The 20,056-nt window shown below is 42.1% G+C and overlaps 1 protein-coding gene across 1 annotated transcript in view; it reads left to right on the forward strand.

Moving 5' to 3' along the window:
- The first annotated feature begins 7,670 nt into the window (after nucleotides 1-7,670).
- ctnna1 (catenin (cadherin-associated protein), alpha 1) overlaps nucleotides 7,671-20,056 on the forward strand; it is an 84,948-nt gene continuing 72,562 nt past the window's right edge. The window contains exons 1-6 of the mRNA XM_083686666.1: nucleotides 7,671-7,948; nucleotides 9,332-9,447; nucleotides 9,710-9,905; nucleotides 14,826-14,992; nucleotides 17,208-17,327; nucleotides 18,504-18,773. Coding sequence (XP_083542792.1) covers nucleotides 9,343-9,447; nucleotides 9,710-9,905; nucleotides 14,826-14,992; nucleotides 17,208-17,327; nucleotides 18,504-18,773 — 858 coding nt within the window. The 5' untranslated portion in view covers nucleotides 7,671-7,948; nucleotides 9,332-9,342. The remainder of the gene's footprint in view (nucleotides 7,949-9,331; nucleotides 9,448-9,709; nucleotides 9,906-14,825; nucleotides 14,993-17,207; nucleotides 17,328-18,503; nucleotides 18,774-20,056) is intronic.

The following is a 20,056-nucleotide window of genomic DNA, read 5'->3' on the forward strand; positions in this document are numbered from 1 at the left end:
CAGCTTCAGTCTGTCAATTGAATTATGAATTATGATGAAAAAAGGCCAACTTTACATGCTCTTACAAATGTCCTTAGTCTAGCCTACTTGAATGATTAATATAACCTGAATAACTTAGCAGATACCTCTGCTCAAAATGTCATGGGGCCATATTTGAAACTGGATCCTACTTGCTTTACCCATCTTAAAACCAATCCCATTCCACTCTCAGACAGGAATCTATCTGGTTTCCATCATACCTAAATGTATGCCCTCTCATGGAATACCAGGAAATGTTGATAATAGACATGTGGGATTCCATCTTATTGGTAACATTGACAGGTCAAAATAGAAAGCCATAAACTACTCTTGACAGTGAATTAAAGTGGTCACTTCGGCATGATTGATGATATACCTGGACGACAGATACCCCGGGATTGTTTACAGTGGTGAGCCCGAGCAATGACTGGACATTTATTGCTGTCTGGTCGGGCAGTATTTCAACATTGTATCTCAGCCAACAGGTCCATCATTACAGAAGCTGAGAGACCAAGTGTGTTTTCAAATACACTCAGGGTTCTCCCCAATGAATGTAAGAGTGGCGCTGTGCCACGCTGTGAACTTGGCGGCACCACTATTGCAACATTTCAAGGCAAATTAAAATATATATTTAGTAATGATGTAGTAATTATCTTTGCAACACATCATTGTTAAAAAATGAAAGTAAAAGTGAAGGCGTTATGATATTCCTCAGTGAATTCAGTGTTTCAGAGGTATTTTTTTGCGCATTTTGTCATGGATAAACGTGTGTCAGGTTTGATAATGCAATCCAGCGCCACCAAAGTCCTGGGGAGAACCCTGTATACTGTATGTACTGTATACTGTATGTACTGTATGTACTGTATGTACTGTATGTATATATATATATAGTTTGTGGGACTTCACTGAAATGGTATGACTCATTTATTATTGTCGATCATTTCTGGATGATTATCCATTGTACTCTATGTTCACATCAACATTACTCTCGAAAACATTGTTTTGGTCTATCATTCCTAGTTCAGTGATTTCCAGCAATTTTGGAAGTTGATGCTCAGCAGTGTTGTTAATGCTAAACCGGGAACCCAGAGACTTATTGCATAACTAACTTGGGTGTTTTTGTAGTTTGAGTGTTTCATCTTTAGCACAAACATTTCCATATAAATGGTTTGTTTTTTTCTTAATCTGAAATTCATTATTCACAACATGGTTATTTTTGTTGTGGATCTTGTTAGGATGTTGTCGACCCCTGAAGGACTATGATGCTTTTCCGGTGCTGCTAAAACTCCTGCCTGGCAGTATACCTCGTTATCCTGTCAGATCATAACAACAGTTCAGGTGAAAATGACTGACAGCAACTGAAGGTGGGAGGGGGGTGACACAAGAAATAAATAAACTATGAGCAAAATACTGTACTGGTGACATTCTTCCCACCAGATATTCTCACATCGGAAAGAATGAATGTCAAACCGATAAAGTGTTGCATTTTCTGTGATGTGTGAGATTCTTATGTTCTCAATGACCCATGTTTTGCACTGTATGAAACTATATGAGCACGGTAGAGAGAAAAACATGGCATTTTTTATGGAGGATAAAATTGAATGCTCATTATATTGTGTATGTTTGTCCTTAAACTAACAAGTAAACAAACAAATGTTTCGGGCCATCAGTTCTGCTTGGGTTGCACTGGCACCGTAGAGTGAGAGGGGAGAAAAAAAGAAAAATGGCAGCATTTCAACGAGGCATCATCTGGCTTATCGTCAACTGTGGCGGGAGTGGGAGGATGAGCTTATTGAATTACTGCACTTCTGCTGTTGCATTCAATAAGGGTGACTCAAGCTTAGGGAGTGGTTGTTGGTTTGATGAATCTTTATTCAAGTAAAGAAGGTGTAAATGAGGCTGCGGGTGAGCCAGTATTCCCATCCATTCACATCCATTCATCTCCCATGGATCACCAGTAGCCAATCAGGTCCTGGTGATGTCATTGCTCTTTGTGTCGTTAATGTCTAAAGGTCATTTCTCCTGTTGGGAGCTCTTGCCTATCAAATCTGGTGTTCAATTTCCAATTTCCCAAACGAGTGCTTGAATGACTTTTTCAATCTGAAGCACTACCTTCTATCAGTGCTAGAAAACTGTTGGCTTTTCTCTTTAATATGCTCTAACAAGACCAGTTGGATTGCAGTAGCACATACTGTACAGAGCAGAATGAACCAAGGTCATATCAATAACTACTGTAGGCATGGTAGTCTCACCTTGAACGCCTCACATCAAGTTCTAAAAGGACATTGAATAGCTTATTTCTTTAGTATAAAAACAGTTTGATGTTGGGCATTTTATGTTTGTGTAGTATTATGTTATGACATTATGTTATGATATTTCCCTGTCCAAATCCGAAAGTTCAGCAACGGGCAATCTAGTTAACCATGATTGCAAAACAATCCTCATCTATCTACAGCCCTGAAGTTTCTTCTTTTTTTTTTCTTTAATTTCTTTCTTTCTTTCTTTCTTTTTTATCATTTTCTCTCAGCCGGAAAGCATGAATATGCAGTTGAGTTTATTTTTCTCTCACTCAATGAAAGATTGGTTTGATGAGATTGTGTATCCAAAGTACAGTTTTGCAGCACAAGGAGAATGTTGTTGGCTCCATCCCAGAAACCTGGTACAGTACCTGGTTTTGATCGGATAGGCTTCTACAGTATGCCATTTAAAGCAGTTATTTGGCTTACTTGCAGATTTGATTTGCAAAGTTATTCAGGTTATATGAATCTCTCAAGTAACCTGAGGACATCCATAGTGTCATGCAAAGTTGGGCCTTTTCATCATAAGTCATAATTCAGTTGACAGTCTGAAGATGAGCAGACATGAATTATGAGCATCTGACACGATGAGTAAGAAACAGGATAATGACGCAAACATACCCTGAACTCCTTGTTCAAAAATGATGACCATACAAAGACGACATCAGACTGATGTAAGCTGTCTTAGGATGATTCTACAGTATATTGACAATATTGTGTTCCCACTTCCTACACACACATAGGCTTCTGTGCTTACAGTACATCAACATAATATACTGTGTCTGTAAGGCACACAGTCAGGCCTCTAAGGACAGTATACATAACCTCACCTCTACCACGCTCTTTATGGAGAGGAAGTGAGTGACTGCACTGCTGGAGGGACCAAGGACGGTTTGTGTCTAAACATCCCATGACTTATTACTGTACTGAATGGTGTTGTATTAGCATTTGTTTAGGGACTTCCTCTGCCTACTTCACCTGCCTCTCAGTTTAAATCCCAGGTGACATATCAAGGGAGGCTGATGGAGGTTGGTAGAAATCAGAGGACGGGCTCATTGTAATGCATGGAATGGAATGAGGAAAGGGATCAAACACGTGTGCTTGACACCATTCCTCTTTCCATTCCGTGCATTACAATGAGCCCGTCCTCTGATTTCTGCCTCCACCAGCCTCCCCTGTGGCATATGCAGTAAAATAGGGCAGTTGTTCCCAAGTGGGGTTTGATATGAAATAGGGTTTGAAGTGAAGCAAGCCAACTCTTCATGTACAGTAAGTAGAGAGAGAGAGAGAGTGAGAGTGAAATTGGCTGCCTGGTGCCGATTGCCTGCCCTTTTTGTCGATAGTCATTGATTGTTAGCATGAATATGAACCAGGGGAGGCCGGTGGAGGTAGAAATCGGAGGACAGGCTCATTGTAATACATGGAATGAGGAATTGTATCAAACATGTGGCTCGGATGTCTACCTCCACCAGCCTCCACTGATATGAACATACAATTATCTCCTCAAACAAGAAACATATCAGACAAGGAATGAACGAGACAATATGCTGGAGACAACTGCTTGTGACCGAACTAGGCATGTTCGATGTGTTTCTACTGTATGTGTGTCCTCTCTTAAACCATGGTACTGTGTGACCAGATCCACTATTCTGGTGCCGGAGTAAACAAACTATGATTCACACCACCAGGTGGAGCTCAGCAAACTGCTAACAAGTGGTTTTCAGAAAAAAACAATGTGTGGGAGAAGGACTGATCCTATCAAATGACAGGAGTGTTCAGAGGATGGGCTGCAGATACCATGATAGCACCATCCAGTGATTCAGACTTATGTAACTAGTTTTATCACACAGTACAAGTATAGTACCAATTGTCAATTGTTTTGGTTTTACTCAAAGACCCTTGTGACACCCAAATACAGCCATGCACATGGCTAATCACCCTGCAGATGCAACCAGTGTGTTGCTGTAGTGATGAAAATAACTTTGCCATGGTGATGAGAGGGCATGCAGGTGATGACATCACCGAGAGCCTCTGCAGGAATCAGGTGGGCGTGCAGGCATCTGTTTCCTGAAAATAACCTCACCAATGTTGCTTCCTTTTCTTTATACATGTAGTGATATTCAAAAAGATTGAAGACAATTGTGTCTGTAATGAGCACTAACATGTTTGTTTCTACAATACATTGTAAACTGAGGTAGAAGACCAACAGACTGAGTTTCTCCTACCCAGAAAAGAGTGCATCTGTATATGCAAAGAACACCAACAAAGACACTCTATAAAAGAAAGTACAGGTTTTTAAAAACACAGATAGCACTTACACAATAGAATAACAGTAAAGTTCTTAACATATAAACTAGAGTACATCCAAAACCCTTTATTTTTTTAAATGGTCCAATGATCGGTCTTTCTCACTAGCAATTACCAATTTTCACTACCAATTGCATGTATATGGAATTATACATTCAGTGCGTGGTACACATGTAATAATGAGCAGGAATTATTTATAGCATGCTGTGCTCCCGTCATACGGTTGCTCAACAGGTACAAAATGAATGAGTTCAAGGACACCTAAAATGTGTCCTCTCAACAAGCTGTTATTTGGACAAGCATTTATCCTTCAAGTCCACAATTCCACAAAGTGTAATCCCTCTTCACCACAGAGTCCTGTTTGGAATAACAAACTTGTGCTATACTTCTCTTGTATACTGAATGCATGCAGCATTCAACTCAGTGGCTTGTGATTTATGTTGGTCTCCAATATTTCAGTGTTTTATCTTTTTGTTTCTTGGCACCCAAGATTTTAGATCATTGGCTCTATTGGAACTATTTTGTGATCAAATGTAGTATGTGATAATGTGTTTTTTTTCTAATAGTGTAGGACTGTAAGAAGAAAGAGAGGAATTATCATTTGAATCATCATTTCCCATACAAGAAAATTATTCAAGAACCCCTTTTCAACACTCGATCGCACCAGGTCTAAATTAAGAGAGAGCCACATATGTTTTTTGTAAGCATTCCATTTAGGGTTGTAATTTGTATGAGCTGGTACAGCTTCTTAATTAACACCTAGACCTACTCCAGCCAACTAATAGGGCTGTGTCTTCTCACTTGCCTGCAGAACAAGAAGTAATTGTTGTTCTCTGCGGCCACTGATTTCAGATGATTGTATCGGGACTCTTACAGCAGTTTCCTCCCTATATATAATTGGAATTACAACCCCTCGACCTGTGCTGTTTTCTCATATTTCATTATTTCTTATCATTATTGCCAGTGAATAAGCTGAGACTTTCCAATAGGCAGGTTTATTGAACACACACAATTACGGTAACCTACAGAAAGGATGCATCTCTTGAGAGGTAAATTACCACAGCTGTCAGTTACCTCTCTTGCCTTTTTATATGGCCATAAAGTAGAAGTGAGGGTACGCCATATGATGCTGTAAAAGAGAGACAGAGTAGTTGCAAAAACAACATATTGAGGGGGAGTAAAGCATTTGTTCTCATGCATTGTCATCTTTTTTGTGAGGGCCATTATGTGTGTGGTGTTTGTGAGTGTGTGTGTGTGTGTGTGTGTGTGTGTGTTCATGTGTGTGTTTATGTTTATTGCATCTGGCCCATCCAATAACCTGTTTATGGCTTCTCCGCTTCATTATGTAACAAAAACAAAAACACTTTGCTCCTGCATATTTGTTCATCAAATTTCACAACATTATTCAGTTATTCAACGACACAGCTCTTGTCACTGCAACAAAAAAGCGTTTTTGCATAAGTGCTTATCAAGGCATATTGTTTATTTTTGGGTAGCAATACCCCCCAAAATATAATTGGTTTCGATGGGTGCATGTGAAAGAAACAAGAGCACAATGCATGCTAAAATAGTGTTCCACTTATCCCAAATCTTTAACTCAAAACCAACAGTAGACCAGCTCTTACCTCCCGAATGGCTCAACTGGAGCACATTTATTTTTTGGCCTGATAAAGATCCATATAAGGTCAACAGTTAAACACCTATTATCAAAGGTTGTGTACAGGCAGTGTGAACGTTGGCCTTTTAGTTTTTGGCCAAGCACCTATAGCCTGCAGTGAATAAGTAAAATGAGATGTTTAAATGATAATAGAATGGGAGCACATCAAAATGTAGGTAAAAGAGCTCATACAATTATATCAGGATAGAAAAAGCCATATCTACAGTATGTCATCTATGATTTATTGCCATTTCTCTATAGTTCTTTAGCAATGGCTTTTGTGACAGTTAAAGTCATATTAGTGAACCATTGCACAAATGAGATTGGATGGCCAACCTGCCAGCTTTCAGATTCCATCACACATCAAATACTGAGCAAAATGGGATGAAACTCATATGAAATTCTAACCACAACAGAGTGATAGTTTTCTACCCTACAGCATACATTGGCAAATTAGCATACTTGTTAGACCTGCTGGACCTGAAAGAAGTGTGAACCATAAACAACCTGCCCTGTGGCGTGTGTAATAATAATAATAATTATTATTATTATAAAACAATATTTTGTATAGTGCTTTTCTCAGCACTCAAAGACACTACATTCCATGGGGAGAATAGATAAATAAATAAAAAAGCAGAGTCAGTAAAAACAACCATTAAAATAGTTTAAGATTAAAAGCAAGTTTAAAAAAATGGGTTTTGAGGGATCGTTTGAAGGAGGAGAATATGCTGGATTCTTTGATGTGGTTTGGGAGAGTGTTCTAAAGAGTGGGGGCTGCAGCGGAGAAAACCTGGACCCTCCGGTGTTTAATACTGGTGATTTGAGACAAGGAGGTTGGCATCAGCTGACTGGAGACTGCGGGTAGGGATGTGCTGTATGAGGAGGTTAGAGAGGTAGGAGGGTGCCATGTTGTTGAGGGCTTTGTAGGTGGCTTTGTAGGTGGGCTTTGTAGTGCAGGTTATGTTGTTTGAAGTAGTATACAGTAGACCAACAAAACTCCTGTACTGTAGCAGGAAGAGTCAATGCTGAGTGTGCTGGCAAACCTGGTTAGTGCAGTAGATTTGTGGTGCTCAAGTTAATTTCCTGTATTTTTACAATTACCAAATCTTTTCCTCTGCATTTCCTGAAATATTAGTCATGACCACCTGCTTTACAATACAACAACTGTTTAGGAAAACATATCTACTGACTTCTATTCTCTCCTGGCTACTTTACCTAAATGTCTATATTCTCCTCAAATCAACAAATTCCTTATATGGTCACCGATAGACGCGGGCGGTTGCTGTCCTTTCAGCACCACGCCCTAACACCTGATAGCATTGTTGTCCCATGTTAGACCCTGCCCTTCCGCAAGTCCAGGAAATTGACCCCCCTTCTCTTTACCCATTGTTGAGAGCCAAACCGAACATCGAAACATTCTTCACCGAAACTTTCAGTAAAGTTACGGTTTGCCGTTAAATTCCAGCATTCATTGCCACTCACGCTGTGGCTGTCGATAGTTCTCAATCGTATCGGAGCTTCATTATCGCTTAATCCCGAGGGAGTGCCCATAGTAGTTGGGAAAGAGGAAAACTTTTAGGCACGGAAGGAATTCGTGTCCTGATTCCATTCCACCATTTTGAGGTTATTTTTTTTTCCGGATAAGTTTTTTCAAGTGGATTGACTTTCGGTAAGTTTGCTCAGTGTTAAAGTTTGAGTTGTTTAACATTTTCGACAGTTGGTCATGAGTTGTTTTCTAGTTGGTTTTTATTGAGTTGGGCAAACAAGTGTCGCATTTTCTTTTATCAGTAACTAAACACGAAGTGCGAAACTCAATTCGTCCAATGGGAGGCTAACCTGGGCTAACAACAGCTAGTTAGCTATAACTGGGATAATAGGCTAACTAGCTGATAGCTATATCTGATGATAAAAGTGAGGTATTTCGTCAAACAAAACGTGCTGTGTTTATGTTGCGAGCTAGTTAGCTACCTATAATCGATCATGTGGTTTTGGTCATGACCTCGTTTTGAATGTTAGCTAGTTACGTGACGTCATAACTATTAGCCAGTTAAGCTAGCAAGCTAACTTCTCATCCTGAAGTTTGTAGTAGGCCTTTTAGTTTCAGTGGCACCCACTTATATTATACCACCGATAGCTATAACTAAAATGTTTTCATTCGCCATTTAATTCTCAATTGTTCCGTGTAAACTTTCAGCTTTTGATATGCGCGTCCAGCGTGATTCAGTATCATGATTGCTGTACCACACCCTCTACCCCGACTCACCTACCCACCCTACAGTTGGTCACGTTATGAAATGAATGAGTCGGTACATGACTTTCTCTCAGCATTTTCAACGTTTTTTTTTTCTTTTCTTCTATTCTCTGACCCAAAGTAAGACAACTCTCAAACACAGGGCCTGGGCTTCTATTCTAGCCGTGGTCGACCACAACAACTAATCTGTGCACACAGGAATAGCGCATAGGCATACCGGTTAGAGAAACTTCATGGGGTAGTGGTATAACCTGTTTTGGTTTGTCATTATTTCTGCATTTGGCCTACTTTTCTCCTCTGCCTAGTGTCTACACACTAATGCCCCCCCATCCACAGCTAGAGCCAACCAACTTCTCATTCTAGGCGTCCAGCCCCCGCTCAACCCCCAGGGCTCGCTGATTATCCCTGCCTCTCAATGCGTGATAGCTAATCAATAGAGCTGCAGTCACCGCCTGAAAAGGAAAATCGAAAATGGGCCACAATGTTACTCTGCTCCGCTTATGGCTGTCAATCTAACCGTGATGGAGGGAGCCCTGTCTCTAAATGGGATGAATATTTATTATGGTATTTGATCTAAACCATGGCTTATAAGAGCGGTTCGACATGCAATCTTGTAAATTATGTTCTATATACAACTTTTTTGACTGGAAGACTCTTTTCAAACACATTGGTTGGCCTAGGATTCAGGCTTTTATTTAGATCATTTGCAGTTCTTGTAGACATACTCTGTCTCACAACGTTGAGCCTAGTGTCATTGTATAGGGCTGAGCAGCTCATCAGTCCTGTTATTCTCTCCCTTAGAATCTGTGAACATGACAACCATTAACACCGCAAACATCAATTTCAAATGGGACCCAAAGAGCCTGGAGATCCGTACGCTGGCTGTGGAGAGACTGTTGGAGCCGTTGGTCACTCAGGTAAGATAGCCTATGTACATTTTCATAGCATTTTTAAACAATAGGCCTATTCATTCATTAACAACTGGTTAAATATTTTTTTAGTATAGCTTGTAGTCAATGCCTACGTCTATAGTTTTCTAAGGCTAACTTGAATCCTCATAGTGAGAGAGCTCAACTCAAAGTCCAGAAACAAGAGAACCTATACCTGCATACTAATAAATGAGCAGTGTAGCCTACATCTCACTTTGTCACCTTTTTATATTGGAACATCCTGCCATAGGTCACGACTCTGGTGAACTCCAGCAACAAAGGCCCGTCCAACAAGAAGAAGGGGCGCTCTAAGAAGGCCCATGTGCTGGCAGCCTCCGTGGAGAATGCCACCCAGAACTTCCTGGAGAAAGGAGAGAAGATCGCCAAGGAGAGCCAGTTTCTAAAGGACGAGCTCACTGCCGCTGTGGAGGATGTCCGCAAGCAAGGTAAGAATAATTGCTTGGATTTATATAGCGCATTTCCACCTTACACAGATGCACAAAGCGATTAACATTGTATGGGGGGGGGAACTCACCTCATCCACTATCATTGTGGGCAGTGATGTCACAACAGCCACGATGCACCAGAATGCTCACCTGTATAAAGCTGTGTTTTGTTGGCTTCTAGGCAGTGTATTACAGGAGGTACTTTCCACTGTGATGATGAGAGTTCTCAGAGCTAGATTAATCATGCATTCGTCCTGATCAATGTTCCCTCCAGTTTTGTCTTACCATGATCATTTTTTTTATGCTTGGGGAGACAGGAAAGTGGGAGGCTCTCTCTTAATTAGGTAGTGATGGGGGGGGGGGGGGGGGGGGGACACGGGAGGGGGGGGGGGACGACGACACTGCTATTAGCCTGTTAGATCGTTTGGCCTTGTTTCTGCTTCTGACTTCCACTGAATGTTTTTATTCATCAGTGTCCTGTGTTATTAATGTCTTCCATGCCCTGTCAAGTTGTTCTGCATCTCGTTTCTCAATAGCTTGTTTTGCCATGTTGATATTGATGCACACTGAATGAGAATAACACACTGCTGGAGAGAATCGTCTTCCTTATCTCTTATTTAAATAATGTGCATGCGTCTTCTTCCATCATCTGTGAGTTGATTAGCCCTGCAGGTAAATGTGCAGGGATAGCAGTTTCAGAGCTTTGCTCATCTTTGTGGGTGCAAAGTGGATTAGCATGGCATCTGTTTTAAAATGTTTTCTGTTGGTTTGCTAATCCTAGGTATGTTGTGAGCTAACTTCTGGGCTAAAGAGGGACTGTCACAAGCTGTTAGCAAACAGCTTGTAGATACACTTTGCCAGTTCACTCTGGATGAATTCTATTTTCGCTGTTGCCACGGAAATTACAAGGATCTCATAACTCCTGCATGAAGCAAAGGGGTGGGTGGGTGCGGGTGGGGGTGGGAGCGTCATTGATGATCTCAGATGTTTTTAAATGGCTATATCCACCTGCCTCTTGAGACTTTACACCGACACATTCCATTTCAAATTGAATTTCACGCCTCCCATAGCTCTGAGTCAGGAATCCGCCATCAAATCACCGTCAAATGAAATTGCGGTTTGTCTTACGACAGAAGCTCGTTCCTCCCCCTATTTGAGATGACTCCTCCGCTCCAGATATGAGGGTGGCATTTGGCAGACTAGTCAAGCCTTACTTCAGACCAGTTGTTATCACTTGTTGAAGTGATGTCATTGTGACTGTCTGTGTCCCTCTCCAGACATGTAGCCTCTGAGACACACCACTGCCTGCGTGTTCCTGGGTTGAAGGGGGTGGATGAGGACGAGGTGTCAGTAGACGGCCAGCAGTGTGCTCAGTGCCCGGGAATGTCAGAGTAGCTTTGGTATGCTGTCATTGGGCAGGAATTCAGAGACTGTTGGTAGCTGGTGCCAAGGCCTGGCTGTCAGTTATGCCACACTGCTCAGCCGAGCGTGGTCAGACTGATAATGCTGCCATTGAGTGAGGCTAAACCCTCCCCCGGATTCAAAAACCTTTTTTCACCCAGCTGTGGCTTACCAGCTGTTTAAATGGGGGAGGAAAAAAAGGCAGATATGGTTTGGGGAGGACTACACGTGCATGTTAGAGTATTTTTCTATAAGAGTGTTGGCTTCTTCATCTTGTTTTAAGGTTTCTAGTCAATATTGTACCACTACCAACAATACGTTTCATGTACATTACAAAACATACATTAATTCAACAGTCAGACCTTCGCCTGAAGCATCAGAATTTCGCAACTGGATTGATGATGACTGATCTCTCTCGTACTTTCTGCCTCTCCTCTCTCACTGCCCCCCTCCTCTCTCTCCAAGTCACCCAACTGCTGCTGTGGCTTATTGTGTGATATACATTTTAATCATTTCATCACGCGCTTGGTGGGCTGTAGGTGAGCGTCAGTCCAGCGGAGATGGATGAGAGTTTATTAAAGGAGGTGCTGATCACTATCTGCCTCGTGAAAATGGCCTTATTGATCTCGCCCACTGGGAGAAATAGCAGCCTGACGGTGGGGAACTGCGTGTGAAAACCATGCGTGGTCCATCATTCGTAGAAACATATTTTCTTTCAGTTGGGGATATAGCAGTCAGGATCTCTGAGATGTGTTGTACTTATAGATGAAATGGTGTGGGTGCTGTGTCTTATCTTCATCAACCACCCCTCTTACCACTTAGTAGTCTGTATGTCCCCCAGTGGCTCTCGAAGCACCAGCCAGGACCACAGACATTTCTGTTGTCCAAATAAACCATTTAAGGCTAGTCTCTCTAGGCGGGCAGAGGGAATGGTGGGAGAAACGTTGCTCTGAAAATGTCAGAAATTGTAAGAACGTCTCACTGTAGGCTTTCAGGTATAGTCAGGAATTTAAGGAGACTGATCCCAGAAATGACTCGAAACTACCTGTTGAATAAAAGTAGTAATAACAAGTTACCGCACATTCTGTCTGGACCTATTTTTGGCTCATGGCAGATGAGGCACAAATAGTTTTTTTACCTTTTGACTTGGCCCACTTAGACTTTTACAGAACAACGATTTTACAAACGACCCCATCTCATGGGTTTAGTTTGAACATAAACGTTTAGATTTCGTAGCCTTGATAGCCGTGTGACAGCTTCTAAAGTTGAGCTTGTCGCAATAAACACAAAATGTGTCCCTGCACATTAAGAAAACTGTTTGTGTGTCTACTGTCTAGTCTATAATGTGAGGCTACAAACCTAATTTGTGTGCCCAGTCAACTGTGTAGGCCTTTCAAATGTGGGACAAAGTGTAGTGCTGGACAAATCAGACCAAGAGTCTTTCTTAAGGATTTGACCTCCTTTTTAGATGTGTGTGTGTGTGTGTGTGTTTACATATGTTCATTCACTCACTCACTGGCTGTCCGTATGCATGTCTGTTTGAGGTCAGTGGCCATGAATGGTGTGTGTGTGTGTGTGTGTGTGTGTGCGCGCGCGCGCGCGCATGTCTACATTTGTGCGTGTTTGTCTGGCCTATTTGACTCCAAGTTGACCCTCGCCCGGCAGGTTGAAAGCGCGGGCTGCTTCTCTTCCCCTCATCTCAAATGAAGACTTTCTAATGCAATTAACTTGTTGCCTGCAACCCACTCAGGCTGCTCAGGCATTTGCTATCTGTCCCAGCAGTCGGCTCAGAGTAAGTAGTCTGCACTGGGGAGGACAAATATGAAGATAGAGGAAGCCACATTCTCCCTTAATGTAGTTCTGGCAGAGTTCTGGGCCCAACAAATTAGCTGCAGCATGGCTAAGTTTGCATGTCGCCGCGCGCCAAGGACCAGAGTGTCATGAGAAATTATTTATCGAGTTTGTAGACGGACTGATGGACAAGGAAGAGGGTGTCCGTTTCCACATGGCCTTAGTGAGGTCTTCTAAGGGAACACTGAAACATGGATGAGAATGTGAATCAAGCCACAGTGTTTCCTCTGAATATTTGTCACCACAGGGTGCAAAGGACCCCTGAAATAAAATCATTGGCTCCTGGCTTGAAAATGTTCAAGGGGGGGGGGGGGGGTTCTGCTCCACCTGTGCCAAGATAGATTGAGGAACATTGCATGCAGAAATCTTAGCTTGTCTGCATGTTGATAGATAGAGGGATGGATGGATGGATGGATGGATGGGTACTCTGTTGTTTTATACATGGCACGAATGGGAGTGCAGCATGATTTAGAAAAGATGGTATGAACCTGCCTCGCACATCTGATGCCTCCGGTCTGATTAAAATAGTACGCTCCGGCACACTCTGAACCAGTGATTCCACTCCAGTTTTCCCCTCATCAGCGCTGGCCCGAACCACTGAGTGCAACACCTGCTGCCAAAGCTCAGCTAAGCTAGCAGGATTTTTCCATTCCATTTGACACATTTCAAACAGATTCCAAAGAGATTTCAATAGGATGTTATGTAATACAGTCATTTAATGAGTAGACACTTTTATCCAAAGCGGTTTACAGGCCCAACCAGGAGTCAAATCCACAACCTTAATGTTACGAGCACCTTTGAACCAATCAGGATATTGGAACCACTTATTGGGGTATCATCCTTTTCGGGGGGTATCATCATTATTAAATGCAAATTGAAGCTGATGTCAAATTAATACTGGTATGTCAACATCCATCGCTTCTACTCCTTTAATATAGCCTAGTGTTTAAACAATAACATGTTCAATTGTATTATGCAGTCTAGGGCTGTTTAGTCGACTATTTGGTGGTTTTGCTCTTAGTCGACTGAGATTAGTTTTATTTGAGTAGTCACTAATTGTGTTTTTTCTCATGGAGCTGCGCACAAAAAGGTCCAGCCTGTCTAAGCAGATTCATCCATTCTGGAGACCAGGGATGGCACAGCAATTGTGTTGGTGAAACGATAGACGGTTATATTGTTTTAGAAAAATGGTGCAACACTATTAAAACGAATATTATTCTATGACAAATGTGTTTTGCGAATTGTATGGTTTATTGATGTTATTGATCATTTTCAGTTGCTAGGACCCCAAAACATATTTTGAGTTCTGATTGCTGATCAGAATCTCAACTTTCTAACCATGCCAAATGTCTCTCCACTCCCAATAATGAGTGAGAAGAGCCAGTTACATCTGAGTATTACTGAACACTGATTTGGAGAAATCCGCTCCTGAAGTTGACTTTTAGTTACCGGAAACTGTATTCCACTCGCAGCTTAAATGAACATACCAGTAGGTATTTTTTGTCTGATATTTAGAAAATCACATAGCTATCATAGCAAGTTTGTGTTCAGTTATTGTGTTCAGGTAAAAATACAAGTTAAAATGTTGAATCATAAAGCCTGTCAGTCAACCAAGATTTTTTTTGGTCCGGGACAGCCCTAACACGTCTTTCATGTCTTTCCTCACAGGTGATTCCATGAAGCAGGCATCTGCGGAGTTTGCAGAGGACCCCTGCTCTTCGGTGAAGAGGGGGAACATGGTCCGTGCTGCCAGGGCCCTCCTCTCAGCTGTCACTCACCTGCTGGTGTTGGCCGACATGTCTGACGTCTACAAACTACTGCTGCAGCTCAAACTGGTGAGGCGCACACAGACAAACTACCCCTGCACCTTTGCTTCACTAATCATGACCCTAAATATTGAAGTCCAGTGATGTCATTAGGTTCTTCATCCTCATGTCATTTATTTATGTAATGGGTTACATAAATGATTAGTCAGTCATAGGAATTCAACTAAAATGGTCATTACACAGTAATCAATGAATTACTTGGTCATTTCTTTATGGATTAATTACACTACTGGGTAGCATTTGGACCAGGTAGTAACAATTGTGTTTAATTATTTGAAATAAGTACAAGAAAGCACCCAGTAAATAGGTATACCCGTGAAGCAGTGCTTTAAAATGAAGTGCTACTGGTAGCATTTAATTGGGAACCTACACCTTGCTGCTATTCAGGTCTTTATTGCCTGGAAAATCAAATCACAACCTTAAACAAAGAAGTAACTTTAACAAAGAACTTTAACAAAGAAGCTCCTTAAGGCAAAATAAATGTCGTCTTCTCTTCATGGTAGTTTCAGTTTGAGCTCTTATCAACATGAGTAACTGATGCAATCACACATGGATAGATGGTGAGGTCATTGTGTGAGCAGTTAAAACACGGAAGATTATTCTGTTTAAGTTTCTGAAATGGCTGCAGTTGTTTGCCAAACATATCGTGTTACTCCCCTGTTGAAATTATATGGTATGAACTTAAAGGGACACATCACCCATTTTTAACATCACATTCTTATTATATCCAGGGCCATAGCAGTATCTACATATGTGGAAAAGGCAGTTTTCTAGGCAATGTTCTGTAGTAAAAGAGATATAAGAAAAGGTCCTAAGGAAATTACCCCCTATGATGTTATGTTAATTTCAGAAAATACAATGAGATTCCAGCCAGTGGGAGTGTGTGTATGGCTATAGTTTTGAAAATCAATTAATTCAATATTTCTTTTTACCCCCCCCCTCCCCCAAGACATCATAAGGGGTAATTTCCTTAGGACTTTTCGTCGTTATCTTTTTGACTACAGAACGTAGAAAATTGCTGTTTTCACATATGTAGACACTGGTACGGTGCTGGAGATAATGAATGTGATGTTAAAAAAAAAAAGGGGGTAGTGTCCCTTTTTATATGAAGCAAAGCAGAAAGACATTTGCTAGAAAAAAAACCTGCAGTACTCTCTGTGGCTGAGGTCGGAAAACATCCACAAATATGCCTGGTAGGGGCCCCACCCTGTTATCCAATTGGGGTTATTTTCAAACGTCAAGCCGGCTCTAACTGGGAGCCCTTACCATATCTTATCATAGCTCTGTCTAGAACCATCCACTTCATTATCTCCATGTCCTGCCATTCCCTGGCTGTCAGACAACCAATGCCACAGGGAACTGCGCTGGCCAACGTCCAGTCGGACTAGTGTTGCCCGAGATGAGCTCAGTGGCTTCACAGCCACAGGCAGCCTAAAGGGATGGAGAAGGCAGCTAGAGCCTCTAAACAAGCTGGGTGCTGTGGACTCCACATGTAATCCTCAATTTAATCTTTGATCAATTCTCACGGGCGACTCTGAATGTGTTAGTAGCCTAGACATGAGTTTATTGATGAGATTTCTTGCTTGCCCTAGTTTTGACTAACTGGGGAGCTTCTTACTGCAAAGTGTGAAAATGAATGTCTAGGTCGTAAGCTAGCTATCACATCATGTTAATATGTGGCGAAGTGAGTCAGTGCAACTGCTCTGCTGTCCAACCTGACGAGGACGGGCTTGTATTCTACAGGAGAGGGGGGAGTTGATGGCACCATTTTAGGAAGACTGATTTTTCTCTTTCCAATTCTCACCGTCAATGTACAATGCAGCTACTTCCTTTGTGCTGATGCACTTCATATGATTTGGTCTGAGGTCAAGTGTAGGCCTCACATATGTTCTACGAGCTAGTGCTGTTGAATCATTTACTGTATGCCCTTTGATGTATTGTAGAGCAGAAAGTCATGTTTGTACCTGAAGTTATTATTCTAGTCACGGCAGCACAGTGAAGAAGCTGCCCTTGCAGAGATTTAAAAAAATAATTTATGTGGTCAGATAAGCCCATCCCGGAGTTGAAGTATACTGTGATTGACTTATGCGAGCATTGCACCAAAAATCTTGATCTCTCATCCCTAGACTTTAATAACTTGCCTATGAAATTATGTGAATACATATTTGAAATGGATTTGTCCTAACCTTTTTGACAAACAAATATTCCAATGTCACCTGTTCAGGTGGAGGAGAACCTTGTGAAGGTGCGTAACGCAGGAACAGAGCAGGACCTGGGGATCCAGTACAAGGCCTTGAAACCTGAGGTGGACAAGCTCAACATCATGGCTGCCAAGAGACAGCAGGTACTGTACCGTCTGCCTCAAGGGAATAAAGGAAGGGGACACGGCCGACAAACCAACCAATGTTGGATTTCTCATTTGATAAGGCTTTGGTTCAGGCTAGGGTTAGGCTTTGACCTAGTTGGGCTGCCAATGGGGTGTTGGTCAGGCAGGTCCCTGTGAGTGAGTACCTCTATAGCTGTTATCAGGTGGCTTACTTTCTGTGGAATTATACTTTTCACCCACAGAGAGAGGGGTGAGTAAGAGAGTGCCTCATGCTTTTGCTGTGAGATTAGATCCGCATAAGCATGAACAATCTCCTTATTACCAGTTGGAAGGGGTGGAAGGCCAGGGAGGGGGTATACAGGCTCGATGCGGCATGGGTGACAAAACCGATTACCTTGAGATGAGAATTGGGTGCCTGGTTTTTCCCTATCATGTAAGCTGTAGTCAACAGTGAAGTGCATTTCATGATGAATTTTCCAGGTGACATAACTGAGTAATAGGATGAGCGTCACTTCTCTGTAAAGATAGGACACAGAATTCTCACCATGCTAATTGTTACAGAGATTAAATGTGTTGTGAATGCCGCTATTGTCTTAGACAATTATTTTGTATGTATATTCATTCCCCCTTGTGTTATGGTTCAGATAATTAATCGAACCAGTTGGTGAAAATGCTGTCTTTATTCTGAGTAACTTCAACTTTGTGTCTCCACTTCCCACTGAACACCTGCAATGTAACCTTCAGTGCATGGATACAAGTGGGAAGACCAATTTTCTTTTCCTTAATGTAGGCGCCTATTTAATCCTTCAGTTTATGTCTAGCTGATGGTTACTACTACCTCTCTGCCTTTCTATAAAAAGGCAATAGGTCTATAATGCTTAGATATGCAGAACAGCTATGCATTGAATTGCAAAGGCCTATTCTAATGGTCTGATTATGACTGTGTGGTGTATTACCACAAGGGACACAAATGAATCTGGGCCATTCAGAGCAAGCTCTATCACACTTAAGTGTTTCCAGAAGGGCATAACATGACAGTCTTGAATCTAAAGTATCATCATCACCCCTCCCTTTCTCACTCCCCCTCCGTCTCCCTCTTTCACCCCATTTGCTCTTCCCTGGTTTGCTCCTTCATCCCATTTGCCCTTCCTTCTCTCCCTCGTCCCTTCCTCTACCCCACTCCCCCATGTCAAGGAGCTGAAGGATGTGACCCATAAGGACCAAATGGCTGCGGCCCGCGGGGTCCTGCAGAGGAACATCCCCATGCTGTACACGGCGTCCCGTGCCTGCCTGCAGCACCCTGACGTGGCAGCCTACAAGCTTAACAGAGACCTCATCTACAAGCAGCTGCAGAACGCCGTCTCAGGCATCTCCAATGCCGCCCAGGCCACCACCACCGAGGACTCAGCCCTCAACAATACTGTAGGGGGAGGCGAGCTGGCCTACGCCCTCAACAACTTCGATGTGAGTGCAATGTTTCACCCAGGCAGGGGGGGGCTATTCAGTTGTAGAGGAAACATGTTGAGTGCAATGGGTGGGGGGAATGTGGGTTGCCCAAGGTTGGACCTCTCCTCCTCCATCCTTCTCTTTTAGATCATGAAGGGAAGGAGGAGACATCTCAAAGTTTTGGGACACATCCTTGGGGACTATTGCCATCTCAATAGCCATCGATGGCTTCCTCTCCTGTCCTCAGATCCCTCCATTGATCTGCACTGATCTCAGCACTTGACAATATTAAAACACTGTGTTTTTTGCATAGCAGGTGCTTTTCAAAAAAATAAATTGTATTATTTTATTATGATCAATGTAAACTTGGAAGAAAGAGCAGAACCAATACTGTCCTTACTATTTGGTTTTCAGGGCACATTCCATCTTTCATATGAGATCAATTCTAAATACCCCCCTTTCCCATGCCCACTCTCATTAAATATTGACATTTCATAAAGCGCAGTGCTGTGATTCCTCTGATCACGCTGGTATCAGAGCTTATCTTTACCGCTGCTGCGTTCTGAAGAAAACTCCCACAAAACCCCAAATTCCACAGTTCTATTCAGGAAGAGGAAGGGCATGCTGAGATGTTGTTACCACGATGTCTTGAGATGAGGAAAAGACTACAGGTCTTCTGCCGTAGATTGAAAACCCATCTCTTCAGGCTACATCTTAACAGTCCTTCCTAAGACCTCTTCACCCCCACTACCCTCCCTGTACTAACCCACAGCATGCATGCAGCATCCCCTCTTCAGGTCTTGACGTGAACAAGAACGTGAACAAGAGACGTAACACTGAGGTTACCCTTACCTGAGTTTAAACTCTCTCGTGCTTTGAAAAATATGTTTTCTAAATCTCAAATTTAAAAAGCTTTTGACATATTATCCAACATTTGATTGAACGCAATCCAGGATGCCCCTGTAATCCACGCTTGAATAAGATTAATTCTTTTTGGGACCAAAACAAAATTGTGCATTTGACCACGAAGAGTTTATTCCAGGCTTGGGTTGCAAATTTGACTTTGTGAATATGGCTGTCAGGGTCACGTGAGGACATTGGCTAAACTTAAAGGGAAGATTTTGATGTCGAGGAGAACAAGTCTGATTGCTAGCCAGTTAGATATTGCTGCTCCATCTCCCAGATAATAAATTATAAAAATAACCGACAATCTCCGCTATGTATAATATTATTAGTCGACCTCCTCATGCTGTGTTGGAATGGCAACAGCATCAGCTGGATAGTCCTGTTTGTAATATCCT

This window comes from Argentina silus (genome assembly GCF_951799395.1).
Source record: "Argentina silus genome assembly, chromosome: 15".
NCBI lineage: Eukaryota > Metazoa > Chordata > Actinopteri > Argentiniformes > Argentinidae > Argentina > Argentina silus.